This window comes from Fukomys damarensis, unplaced genomic scaffold (assembly GCF_012274545.1).
Source record: "Fukomys damarensis isolate Sample0158 unplaced genomic scaffold, DMR_v1.0_HiC HiC_scaffold_39, whole genome shotgun sequence".
NCBI lineage: Eukaryota > Metazoa > Chordata > Mammalia > Rodentia > Bathyergidae > Fukomys > Fukomys damarensis.
The window spans coordinates 14,420,685-14,434,772 of record NW_022900951.1 but is presented as its reverse complement, the minus strand read 5'-3'; the positions used below and the strand labels follow the sequence as shown (position 1 = coordinate 14,434,772).

Below are 14,088 nucleotides of genomic sequence, written 5' to 3'. Positions count from 1 at the left end.
TTTTTTTTTTTTTTGAGACAGGGTCTCACTATGTAGTTCAGACTGACCTGGAACTCACTATGTTTGTTTGTTTGTTTGTTTGGTACTGGAGATTGAACTCAGGACCTTGAGCTTGCGAGGCAGGCAGCAGAACCCCTGAGCTAAATCCCCATCCCTGGAACTCACTATGTAGCCCAGGCTGGTCTCGAAATCAAAATGATCCTCCTGCCTCAGCCTCCCGAGTGCTGGGTGTACATGCATGCGCCACCAACCCCGGCCTCTCCATTCATTTTTGTTTTAGTTTTTGTGATACTGGTGATTGAACTCAGGGACACTCTTCCAGTGATCTGTGTCCCCAACCCTTTTTGTTTGTGTGTTTGTTTTGAGACAGGGTCTTGCTAAATTGCTTAGGCTGGCCTCAAACGTAGAATCCTCACACCTCAGCCTTCTCAGTAGCTGAGATTACAGGTGCATGCCACTGTGCCTAGCTGTTTTCTCCTAGATCAGTGATGGTGAACTTTTTATTTTTAGAGCTTTCAGTGATACAAACAGTCCTCTGTGGCACATGTGCTGTCGATTCACCATCACTGCCCTAGATCATGTAATAGAGTTTTAGTTAAAATTTTGTCTCCTGATTGTGAGATTAGGAGACCGCTGAACTATCTGGTCAGTTTTATTTTGAAGCCATGTATTTGTTTTCACTTTTGACAAAGCTTCTAAATTCACAAATTTAGGCATGATTATTTATTAAGTGACTTATTTATGTGCTACTGCAGTTAATCCTCAAAACACCCTAGTGCCATATATATTACTTTCCTTGTTTTATAGATGAAAGTGAAATGACTTGTTCAGAGCAATATAGCAGACAACTCTGACTCCAGAGTCCATGTGCTTGACATTGCTGTATGACTTTCAACACTGCTAATGCTCACTCACATCATCTGGAAGTGGTCTCAAACTATATTTTTAATTTTATGGTTAAGTGTTTAAAAAGTAAGGTATAGAATGTTTTATATGACATGCCTAATACCATATATGTTTACACATATAAATGTACACATATGTAATGGTAGTGTGCTACACTTGGCCCACACTGACTTGGGAGAACCTATTGTGCACATCACTTTCTAACTGTAGTTGAAAACTTCACCTTGGCTCCTTGAAGTCAGCCATGGTGGTAGTTTTGACACTATAGAAAGCCACACTACCAGTTAGGCTTTTCGGTTGTATTTTCATAAAGCTGGTTATTAAACATTTATCAACGTGTGTGTGTGTGTGTGTGTGTGAGAGAGAGAGAGAGAGAGAGTGTGTGTGTGTGTATGAGAGAGAGAGACAGAGAGAGAAAGAATATAGTATCCTTTGAAGAATACTGTATTCCTCCCTTACCTGGCATACAATCATTCTAAGACCTCCAGTTGATGCTTGAAACTACAGATAGGATATACTTACATATCTATGATAAAGTTTAGTATATAAATGAGACACAGTAAGGATTAGCAACTATACTTGTAACTTAACGTAGATCTTAGCAACCTTAACATGTGCTTTTTTTCCATTCCTTACTAAGTTGAGAACTGTGATCTTTTCACTTAAAGAAGTAGCACTTTATGGCTTCTGTTTTTGATGCCTGAATTTCCAGCATCATTACTCTCATACATTGTGACCATTAAGTAAAATAAGAGTTATTTGAATACAGGTACTTTGATACTTCAGCAGTTGATCTCATAACTGAGATGGCAACAAAGTGAGTAGTAGGCAGGTAGTGTACAAAGCATGGATAAAGGGATGATTAATGCTCTGAGTGGGGTTGAGTGTGACTGAGACTTCATCAGGCTACTCAGAGACACCGTGCAGTTTAAAACTTGTGAACTGTTTATTTCTGGAATTTTCTCCACTTAATAATTTCAGACTGTAGTTGATCATGGGTAACTGACACTGTGGATTGAGGGGTAAAGAGAGACTACTGAATATATGAAGCTGGTAATACAGATTCCCTAAGGAAGGAGAACTATCAATATCAAGCCCAATGTTTTTATAAGGAGGAAATTTAACAAGAGTATAGAAAAACTTTATTGTTAATGAGACTTAAGTTTTCAATGTCACCGCAGTCTGCAAATGCATTGAAATGTTAAAACCAAGAAAAGTACAGTTTTCTGATTTTTCCATCTAGTGTTATATGAAGAGAGAAGTAAGAGTAGATCGTTAAAATAATGCATATCGATGACTGCATTAATGATGAGTTTACTGCTTTGTCCTACCATCATCCTCTTGTCACTCTGGATGGAGATCTAATAGTTTATTGAAAAGTTATTCTGGTTCTTAGACTTTTTTTCTTTCCAGAAAACATTGCAGGGGTAAAATTTTATTAGACCACATATCTAAACACCTTTGCTTTAATGGGATGAGATTATGCAGACACATTTCTTAAACAAATTTACATTAGAGATAGGTAAATAGAATACTGTTACTTTATTAAAATTACTTGGTTGTTTCTATCATCTACATTTTTAGAATTACTGTGCTTTAGTCCTAGTACATTGAGGGGATCTGGCTTGTAATTTATATGAGAGCCATTATATTTCAGGAAATTGGCTTGTTCCTTTATTTCCATGCTAGTAATCAAATGGAAATCAAGAAGTTTCAGTCTGTTTTTTAGGGAGTATTTTCAAAGAGATACGGAGCTAAAACTCACTTTATTCTGAAAGTTAGTGTATATATGTTTTATATACTCTGTTTTTTCTAGATTATTTTGACTGGAGCATATATTTGCAAGAGACTGGATCTCTAAGTGCCCCTTCAAAGTGCTTCAGACAGGTATGCCAAAATTCTGTAAGATAAGGTAAACCATTTATTTACTTGTTGAAGGGATCTGATTGCTAGGTTCTGGTAGTATGAGGAGAAACTGGGATTGTGGTTGTGTAACTTGGGAGCCAGATGGTCTCTTTGCATTCATTCATTAAGACTTTATTCTGTGAGGCTGGGGATTTAGCTCAGTGCTTCTGCTACCTGCTTCGCAAGCACAAGGTTCCGAGTTCAATCCCAAGTACCAAAAGATAAAAACGAATTTATTCTGTGTTGGGTATACTAAGCCCTTACAATTGCCCATCTAGAGGGAAAGACAGACAGGTAAGTAAATTGTTATGAGAAGTGTGATAACTGTACTGGGGCTGGGAAAACTCAGAGAAGAGGTGGTATTTGAGATGGTACAAATGAAGAGAAGGATATTCCAAGCAGAGAGAACACATAAGCCAAGGCAGATGGGTTTGAAAGACTCTGAGTAGTGAGGGATGGCATGGCGTAGCTGGAGCACAAGATGCATTGAGGTAGGAGTGTGGGAATAAGGTGAACGGTGTGGGAATGTTTAAACTGCTCAGGAGTTAGACTTTCATCATAGGCAGTGTTAAGTTGTTAGGTCGCTTATTTCAAGGGAAATGGCCTAATCATATTATTATTTTAGAAAGTCACTTAAGGGTAAATTTTAGAAGTGGTAGTAGTTTGCTTGGGTGTGAGCCAGATGAGTAATAGTAGCTATGTGTCCTGTTTCTAGTGCTACATGTCAATTTAAGGAGAGAATTTAGAGATCTTTTCCTTGACCTGTACAGCTCTGACCTCATTCACCATCTATTGTCACTCTAGCTATTAACATTTTAAATGTTTCCAAGGTGTTCTGATAATAAAACTGACCTTTTTTTCTTATAGTTGATGTATTTTAACAAAATTTTATTTATATACAGTCTGAGATTCCTCCTGCTAATGACTTCAAAGTTGGCATGAAATTAGAAGCCTATGACCCTCGCAATGCTACTTCAGTATGTATTGCCACAGTTATTGGAACTTCTGGGGCCAGATTACATTTACGGCTGGATGGTAGTGACAGTAGTAATGATTTTTGGAGACTTGTTGACTCATCAGAGATACAGCCTGTTGGAACATGTGAAAAGCGAGGAAACTTACTTCAGCCTCCACTGGGTAAGGATAAATAATTTATAAAATAACATTCTTACCAATTTGATATTTAGTAGAAATAGTTTTAAGTGGTCTTTTAAAGTTGTTAGGCAATTTTGCAAGTAGATGTTTAGGTGGTTTATATGTGCTAAAAGTTCCCATTTTAAGGCAAGTCTTATGCTAAGTCTTCAAATTTGAAGTGCCAAAGCAGCTTATTAGATTTCACATGCAGAGTCAGAAACTCTTTTGAGGAAGTCTTTTGTAGAATTTGATGAGTTATGTCCCCTATTGATATTTTCTAGTGAGCCATTTAGCAGTTTTGGTGTGTGGATAAGTATAGAGGAAAGGTATGATTGAACATCCACACTTTATTTTCACACATGATGTATCATTACACCTATGGTCAGAAGAAACAGCTGTAGGGGTAGGAGTCAGTACCCTTAGGTCTTTAGAGAGAGTTCCAAATCCTAACCACTACCTCACCTTTAGGTCTCTGAAAAGGAGGAAAGTATGGAACTTTTAGCAAAGGGTTTAAAATACAACACATATGTAGTACTCAAATTTTGCCCACATTTTAAGAGGGTGTGACTCTTACTTTGAGACAAAGTTTATCTTTTTAAAATTTAAGCATGTTGTGATACTCTATAGAAAATAAATGATTTAATTTATTTGATCCCCATTCTACATTCTGAGTAATAATTGTTGGTTTTTAGCGGTTCACCTCTTCATCCTCTTTTGTGGTTCTGAGGATTGAATGCAGGGCCTTCATAATGAGCTACATCCCTCGCTCCATTTTTTATTTTGAGGCAGGGTCACACCAAGTTGCTCAGGTGGGGCTCAAACTTACGATCTTCCTACCTCAGCTTCCCTGAATGATCTCCGAGGGATTATAGGGATGTACCATCATGCCTGTCTTATTCTTCTTTATGTGCTGAAAATAAAAACTATTATAAAGCATAGTGAGAGAATGAATATATTTGTCTCCTGTTATACAGACTACCCAAGAACCAAAAATTTAAGATACTAAATAACTACTTTTTCAGTATATCTTTTCATACTGTCCTTGTTTTAATTGTTAATTATAATTAGCTTGATTTAAGGGCTAAGGGGTATTTAAGGGCTAAGTGATGTAACATATATTTAGCATGTAAAGGGCCCTGGATTCAATCCTTATAAGAACAAAAATATTAGTTTAAAATATTTTGGTTTTTTGAGACATGTCTCACTATGTAGTTCAAGCTGTCCTTATGTAGCACAGGGTGGCCTCAACCTCCAAGCTGTCCTCCTGCTTCACCCTCCCAACTTCTGGGATTACAGACTTGTGCTACCACACCTGGCAGCTTAAAATGTTTTTTAAAACTGAGAGATATATTATTATAAAACGATGGTTTAGACTATATGCTTTTTGCTTTCTTTTCTTCATAATCATTCACATTTATTGTTTATGATATTTTAAAAATCATACAGTGTTTTGTATGGATAAGATGGGAGTTAAGAGAAAGGCATAAGGAACACAATCATTCTAATGCAGTAATCTACAGATAATGGTGGAGATAATAAATAGTGGAAAACTTTATTCAATATTGGTAATGTAACTTATTATAACAGTAATAAATCAGGCTCCCCCCATTTTTTTTTTCCTAGAAAAAATTATTTCCCTAATCAGATTAAGGAAGTTTGAGTACAGGGTTATTAGAGCATGACTTTCAGCCTTAACTCTTTTGTGTATTTTGTCCTATTGATGAGTCTGTTACCAGTGACTCATACGCTTCCCTATCTTTTTGAGGGGATGGGAAGGTACTGGGAATTGAACCAAGTACCTTACATATGGCAAGCATTCTACCACTAAGCTGTGTCCCCCAGCCTGTTTTAAAAATTTTATCTTGAGATAGGGTCTCTTTAAGTTTCCTAGCCTCTTTTTAAACTTGTAGTCTTCCTGCCTCAGCCTCCCAAGTAGGTAGGATTACAGGCATATGCCACCACACCTGGCTACCTCCATATCTTAATGCATGTACCTATTAGTAGCATGCCACCATTCCAGTTCTGGCATTGAGGCATGCAGGTGTTGCATGAAACAGATTGCCCTCAGAAAACAGTAAAACTAGCAGACCTCCACTCTCTGCTGCATAAGCTGTATGCTATGATAACAGTTGGTGAGAGCTTTAGAAAAGACAGGTCTTGTGTTTATTTTGGTAACTTTTGATACAAATTCTAAGATCATGTTTAGTATGTGACTGCTAATGTGAGAACAGTCCTTTTTCATAACATTTTATGATAAAATGTCAAACATGCAAAAAAGATGAAAGAATTTTATAGTGAATACCTATATACCTACTATTGTACCTAGATTCTACTTCATTATCACTTATCTGTCTGTTTGCCCTCCTATTGATTTATTAACCCATCTTATTTTTAATGCAATTCAGAGTAAGTTATTGACTCTAGTACACTTCCCAAAAATACTTGAGCATGTATATTATTAAACTAGAATAAATATAGTCTTTTTATACACAAAAGTTACATATAGTGAAATGTGCTGCTATATGCAGCAAAATGTACATTTGCTGAGTTTGCCAGAAAATTGTCTTTTTGAAAGAAAAGAAAAGGAAAGGAAGTTAGGTACTCTTGAGGAAAGGGGAGCTAGAAGTTTTCTACAACCTTTGCCTTGTGCTTGTGTGCTTGATGGTGGTAGAATTGAAACTTTCTGGGCACTGGCTTGGATTACCCATAGTATTATGGTCTTTCCCCAAAATACACGTGTTTGTTGGTGAGCCTAGCTAGTGGCTTCTCTTAAATATGAATTTCTAGCCCCACTATAGCATTGTTGCCACATATTACAGGAGGGGCAGCATCAACGAGAAGAGGGTAGATCTACTTCTTCTGCCCATGTCCCAAGTCCTTAGATGAGAAAGTAATTCTCCAGAAAAAAGTGGTTAATGAAACGTACTTTTTAATGCCAATTTATTAATAGAATCATAGAAAAGCTTTTTCATGATACATAATTTATTTCATAAAAATAGGGTACCAGATGAGTGTATCATCTTGGCCAGTGTTCCTTTTCCGAACACTAAATAGATCTGAGCTGGCACCTGCAGCATTCTTCAAGAAGGTAAGAAAAGTGTTATTAAATGCCTCCATCTACTGGGCCGTGGTTTTATTATTTTAATGAAAATGCTTAAATGCTTTGTCTTCTTTGACATGGGAAAAGAGGAATGCTAGCAATTGATCGATTGATTGAAAGTCTTGCTATGTATTCTAGGCTGGTCTTGAACTCACTATGTAGTCAAGGCTGGCCTTGAACTCACGGCAATCCTCCAGCCTCATCTTCCCCACTGTTGGGATTACAGTCTGTGCCACTATGCCCAGCAAAAATGCTTTTTAAATTACTTGATCAGCAAACTTATTAATTTACTAGGGCCACCATAACAAAGTACCATCGACTGTATGGCTCAAACAACAAAAATTTATTTTCTCACATCTCTGGAAAGTAGAAGTCTGCAATCAAGGTCCCTTCAAGGTTGGTTTCTGGAGAAATTTCTTTTTGTGGCTTACAGATGTCCACCTTCTTCCTCATATGGTCTCTTCAGTATTTGTGCACTTCCCTGGGGTTCTTTCCTGTTCTTATGACACCAGTTGTACTGGTTTAAGGACTTATCTCCAGATACAGTCACGTTGTTGGTTAGTTGCATCAACATTAATTTTGAGAGGACAAAATTCATAATAGTAGCTTAAGCAACAAAGATTTATTTTCTATAGCTCTGGAGGGTAGAAGTTGGAAATCAAGGTGTGGGCAGGGTTGATTTCTTTCTTCATTCCTTGGCTTGTAGATGTGCTCTTTTCCCTGTATTTTCATGTCATCTGTTTCTGTGTCCTTCTTTCCTCCTCTTACAAGGACATTTAGTCATATTGGATTAGGAACCATCCTTATGACCTCATTTTATTATTTATTATTATTATTTTTATTATTAGTAGTAGTAGTAGTAGTAGTAGTAGTATAGTAGTACTGAGGATCGAACTCGGGTCCTTGCATTTGCCAGGCAGGTGTCAGAACCACTGAGCTAAATTAACTACCACACGTGTAAATACCAAATAGTTTCTCTGGTGTGAAAAACTAAAAGTGTAAATAAGGTTCAAATTGTATAATGTGAAATAGGAAGAAAAAGGCTAAAGAGTAGGGGAAGTGGGAAGGGTAGGGAAAAGGAAAGGGTAGGGAAAAGGAAAGAAGGGAAAAGAAAAAATAGGAGAAAAGGAAAAAATGGCAGCAAAGTCTTTGTAAATAGGGAAGGGGGTGGAGGGGGTGAAGGGAGGGAAGGGAAATGGGGAAAAACAAGAACCAAGTTACATCATGTAAAGGTACAAGATCCCAGTAATGAATATAACTGTACTGTATACTTGAAAAGTACCAATAAGCTTAATGAAAAAAATGAGTTAATTACCCCTTTAAAGACCCTGTTTCCAAATGAAGTCACATTCTAAGGTACTGGGGGCTAGGCCTTCAACATAAAGATTTTGGAGATGACACAGTTCAGCTCATAACACCAGATCATAAATATGATTCAATTATAGACATTTACTAGCCTAATTAGAACCCTCTCTCTTTTTTTCTTTTTCTCCTCCTCCCACTCTTTCCCCCTCCCCGCTCTTCCTCTTCTTGTACTAGGAATTGAACCCAGGGCCTTTAGGCTAAGCTATGCCTTAACCCTCATTCATTCATTCATTCATTCATTTATATTTTGAAACAGGTATGCTAAGTTACCTGTACTGGACTTGAACTCTCCCTGCTCCATTCTGGTGGAGTGCCTCTTTCTTGACTTTAGATTAATGTGAGGGGTGTTCTAGTGCTAGTGCTAGTTCATTGCTATTTTTTTTTATTTACCTGTAGAAGTGAAACCTCTCTTTAACATGCTGTATTAGTCATTCTCTTTATATTGGAGAAAATGATGATGAGCCAAAAAACTACCTGAAAGTTACTTGAAGAGACTTGGTTGCAGAAATAAAAGTTAAAAGTAGTCATGAGAAAGAATTGTTAAAGTAAATACTTGTTATACAAAAATGAGAGAAAAAACTCCAAAAATAGTTCATGTTCTTGAGAAAATACTGAAAAGAGTGTGTGAAGAAACAGTGAATTAAATCTGTTTTAAATTATGATTCCTAATATTTCTTTCTCACTCTCCAAATGGCTTTTTAATATATTACTTAAATTTTACTATAACTATTCATACTGGGATATAAAAACTGGTTATAAGCCGAGTGTGGTGTGGTGCATACCTGTAATCCCAGCATTCGGGAGGCTGAAGCAGGAGGATCTCTGTGAGTTTGAGACCAGCCTGGGCTACATAGTGAGTTCCAGGTCAGTCTCAACTACATAGTGAGACCCTGTCTCAAAAAAACCATAAAAAAACCTGGTTATAGTTTTATAAAGCTTTTTAAGAAGATAAAAGACATAAAGATCTAAGACATGAATTAATACAACTACATTGTGAAGAAAAATCATCTGAGTAAACCTTTGAGCAGCATGAATACAGAAAGTGGGCTTTCCCAGACAGCAAGGTAGATCAGCAAATGCAAGTGTTTTGGCCAGTATGAACTAGATAATAAAGAAGATTGGCAGTAGTTTTTTTTGCGTGTGTGTATATGTGTACTGGGGATTGAACCCAGGATACACTGAGTTACATTTTCAGCCCTATTTTTTATTTTTTATTTTGATGCAGGATCTGTAAGTTGCCCAGGCTGTCCTTCAACTTGGGGTCCTCCTACCTCAGCCTCCCCAGGAGCTAGGATCACAGGCATGCACTACCACTCTTGGCTAGCAGCAGTTTTTATTAAAACCTCTTGGCTTGGGCTGTGGCTTTAGAAAAGCCATTGGGTCTCTTTTACTTACCAGATGCTCTGTCAGCTGGTCACATGCCACATGTCATGTCATACACATAATTTTTAAAATTATAAATGTAATTCTTGTGGATATATGGGCAGGATTAAACTTTATGCTTTGCTAGAGTAAAAAATACAGCTCCTTTTGTGCTGTTTATACCTTGCTTCCACTCTTCTCTCTAAATTGAAATTTGATTTATTTCAGAACAGTGGTGGAGAAACTTTCAGAGTTTTCAGTGTTAACAAATAGCCCACTGTGGCACACATGCCATAGGTTCGTCACTGCTGGTCTAAATCTTTTTTCTGTGCATTCGCAAACAAATACAGGCTTTTAATTTTTTAAAAATAAATAAGAATTTATTGTATATGTCATTCTGTGATTTTTTTTCTCTTAAAATATGCATGTTTTGGAAATCTTTCCATTTTAATTCATATATATTTTGTGCTGTATTGTATTTTTCTGTAGTATGGATTATCAGAATTGATTTAACCTCTCTAAGGATGTATAATTAGTCTTTGAATTTTTGTTCACATTAGCTCTACAGGAGGATTCTTTATATTAAATTTTGTGTATAAGTATGAATGGCTACATTCTCAGAAGTAGAATGGCTGGTTCAAGGGGATGTATGTTTTAAGTATTGATAATTATTGTTAAATTGAGCATGATGGCACCTATGTATAACTCAGTACTTGTAAGGCTGAGTCAGAAGGATCACCATCAGTTTGAGACCAGCCTGGGCTACAATAGTGACTTCAAGGCCAGCCTCTCGAGACCCTGTCTGAAAAACTAAAAATAAAACAAAAACTCTGAAATTGCATTCCAAAAGGGTGTTCCAAGCTGTGCTCCACTGTTAAGCATATAGACATGTTTATATCCCCATATCTTCACTAATACTATCTGTCTTATAAAATTTTATGAATTTTTGAGAGACTGTCAGAGATGGGGATGATTTCCCTTTATTTTAATTTGCATTGCACTGATTAGTAGTGAAATTGAGCTTTTGAAATTTGTGTAATGACCTTTTGTTTTTCTGTAAATTGCCCCTGCATAGCTTTTGCTTGTTTTTTTCTTGTACAGTATTTCTTTTCTTCTCTTTCATTTGTGGGTGCCCTTTCCATCCAAATTTGAAACTTGTCCAGGAGCCATCTTAAATCCTCAGTCCTCTTCACTCTGGCCTCTGCATAGCCAATTAATTAGGTAGGACACCCACTTGGCTTCCTAATTCTTTCTTTGTTCTCTCTTCTTTCTAACCTTACACCACTGCCTCTGGTGTAGGTTTTCTTCTTGCCTGGAGTGCTATGCTACCGTTTTAACTACCCTTAATCTTTACCCTTCCACACAACTGCTGGAAATGTGTGTGACCCCAAAACCTTAATATTTTACTCGTTATCCTGCTTAAAACTCTTTGGAAGTTTTTGGTCACACTTAGGATGAAATGTAAGTTTATTAATATATCCTCTTAAGGGGCTGGGGATTTAGCTCATTGGTGCCACCACCTGCTCCCAAGCGCAAGGTCTGGAGTTCGATCCCCGGTACCAGAAGCGGGTTGGTGGTGCTGTTAGGTCTGGTTTGCAGCTGCTGTACCCTACTTTGAATTTTATATTCTAAATTGCTTATATCCTGTAGATAGCATGTTCTCTTTTAGAGCCGTGCTTTGACTCATCCTGGAAATCCCTGGCTAAGTCTACTTTTTAAAGATTTGAGCAGGCATTAAATCCTCAAGATACCTCCCCTAATTTCTGGCTTCCATTCTTACACAGTACTTCTGTAGCATCTTGTGCATATATCCATCCTTGTATTATTGGATTATATTATTATATTCTCTTGTGCCTTAGAATATGAGTTTCATTTGAACGGTTAGTATGTCTTTGTTTTTTCAGTGCCTATCTTAGGTCCAGGGCTTACATTTGTTTGTTAAATGAATAAAGAAAGGATAAGAGAGTACAGGAAGACGAGTACATATGAAGGGAGCATATGGCTTTGGATTTGGATATGTTGAGCTACCACCTGTGGGAACTCTGAGTACGGAAGATTACAGGCTGTTGGAAATAAAGAATTAGGAGCTTATAAACTAATGTTTGGCTTAGGCATGTGGATTTGAAAGTTTATAGCAAAAATAGTAGTCATGGAAGCCATAAGCATAAATGAGCTAGTTCAAAAAATACATAAAAGATAGTATCAAGATTAGAACTTTGAGAAATACCTACCCACCTTTATAAGGTGAGCAAAGGAATCAGAATAACCTTCTAAGTTGCCGGGGATTTGGCTCAGTGGTTCTGCCACCTGCCTCACAAGCCTAAGGGGCCAAGTTTGATCCTCGGTACCAAAAAAAAAAAAGTAGAGGGAGGTGGATAACTAGAGTAACCTGTCACTGAACCTAGTGGAGCAAAGAGTTGCAAGGACTCAGGAGTGGTAACAGTCTCAAGTACAACTCAGAATTTCATAGTGCCTAGCCCACATCATATATGTAAACAGAATTCCGTTTAGAGGAAAGCTGATTCTTGACTATGTGGTGTAAATAGGAAGCAGAGAGTAAAGGGGGAAAGCGAGGAAGTGCCAGTGAGAGAGGGGACCAAGGACGGGATATACCCTTCCAGGTTGTCCCCACTGACTTGCTTCCTCCAGTTAGCCCCATCTTCTAATAGTACTTTCAGCTGTGAACTCATGAGATTTACGCTCCATGATCTAATCACCTTCTAAAGTCCTACCTCTGAGCACATGAGCCCTTTTGGGGACATTTTATTTTATTTTTTTCCAGCTTTAATTGAGTTTATTGGTACATTTTAGGGATACAGTACAGTTACATTCATTGTTGGGATCTTGTACCTTTACATGACAGGTCTTGGTTCTCATTTTTTCCTCTTGTCCCTGCCCTCCTTTCACTCCCTCCTCCCCTCCCCATCTACAATTTTAAATCCAAACTGTAGCAGTCCTTTTCTGTATCAGTAGTACTCAGTCAGGAAGAGGGGAGTGGTTTCCCTACTTGCCTCACTCCCAGGGACATTTGGTGGTGTCTGGGAAAATTTTTGGTTACAACTATGTAGGGAAATGCTGCTGACATCTAGTGAACGGAGATCAGGTGAGCTACTAAATATCTACCATGCACAACACAGTCCCCCAACAACAAAGAAATGTTGTGGCCCTAAATATCAGTAGTGCCAAGGCTGAGAAACCCTAATCTTTATACTGTGATTATCTCATCTAATTTCATGGCTATAAATGCAGTTTATGTGTGGATGACTTTCATATCTATATTTTCAATATAGACCTATTGAGCCAATTTAGATGTAAGTAAGATGCCCAGCATCTCCATTTGGATGTCTAATGGACATCTAAAATTCCATCTGCAATCTTCCTATCTCAGGGAGTGGGAACTATCCTCATTGCTCAGCCCAAAAACTTTGATTATTTCTTTCTCCCCTTGCACTCAGTCCAAAAGGAAACCCTGTTGGCTGTACCTTTAGAATGTATCCCAAATTTGTCCACTTCTTACCATTTCCATTACCTTGGTACAAGCTGTTTTTATTGCTTACTTGGATTGCTATAATACTTTCCGCAGTAGTCAGTATAGCACTGAGAGTATTCGTTTTTTTTTTTTCTTTTTAATTGAGTTTATTGGTACATTTTAGGGATACAGTACAGTTACATTCATTGTTAGGATCTTGTACCTTTACATGACAGGTCTTGGTTCTCATTTTTTCCCCTTGTCCCTGCCCTCCCTTCACCCACTCCTCCCCTCCCCGTTTACAACCACTTTATTTCCATCTTTTCATTTTCTCACATTTTTTCTTTTCTATTATTACCATTCCCCTACCCATCCCACCTTCCCTACACCTTTCGACTTTTTCTTCCCATTTCACAATGTCAGTTATCTCATTAGGATCTTATGTACTATTACAGTTTATTCACACCAGAGAAACTATTCGGTATTTACACATGTGTAATGTTTATTTATTTCACTTAGGAGTATATCCTCAATATGTCCTCAATATGTGTCCATTTTCCTATGAATGAATCTAATTTCTTGTTCTTTATGGCTGAGTAATATTCCATTTTATAGAAAAATCACATGTTTATCGAGTTTCCAACGGATGGGCAATTGGTCTGTTTCCAAGTTTTAGCTATTACAAACTGTGCTGCTATAAACATGGGTGCGCATACATCACTGTGATATAATTCTTTTAGTTCTTTTGGAAAGATATCCAGCAGAGGGATGGCTGGGTCAAATCAACCTCTAGTCCCAGCTCTTTGAGGTATCTCCATATTGATTTCCATAGTGGTTGCACCAGTCT

At 37.5% G+C, this 14,088-nt stretch overlaps 1 protein-coding gene across 4 annotated transcripts in view; it reads left to right on the top strand.

The window, feature by feature from the left end:
• The window catches only part of Scml2 (Scm polycomb group protein like 2), an 89,921-nt gene that overhangs the window by 22,468 nt on the left and 53,365 nt on the right, over positions 1 to 14,088 (top strand). For all 4 annotated transcript variants that reach the window (XM_010643649.3, XM_010643651.1, XM_010643650.1 and 1 more), the window contains 3 exons: positions 2,723 to 2,793; positions 3,714 to 3,948; positions 6,945 to 7,033. In XM_010643649.3, the coding sequence (XP_010641951.1) occupies positions 2,723 to 2,793; positions 3,714 to 3,948; positions 6,945 to 7,033 (395 nt within the window). The remainder of the gene's footprint in view (positions 1 to 2,722; positions 2,794 to 3,713; positions 3,949 to 6,944; positions 7,034 to 14,088) is intronic.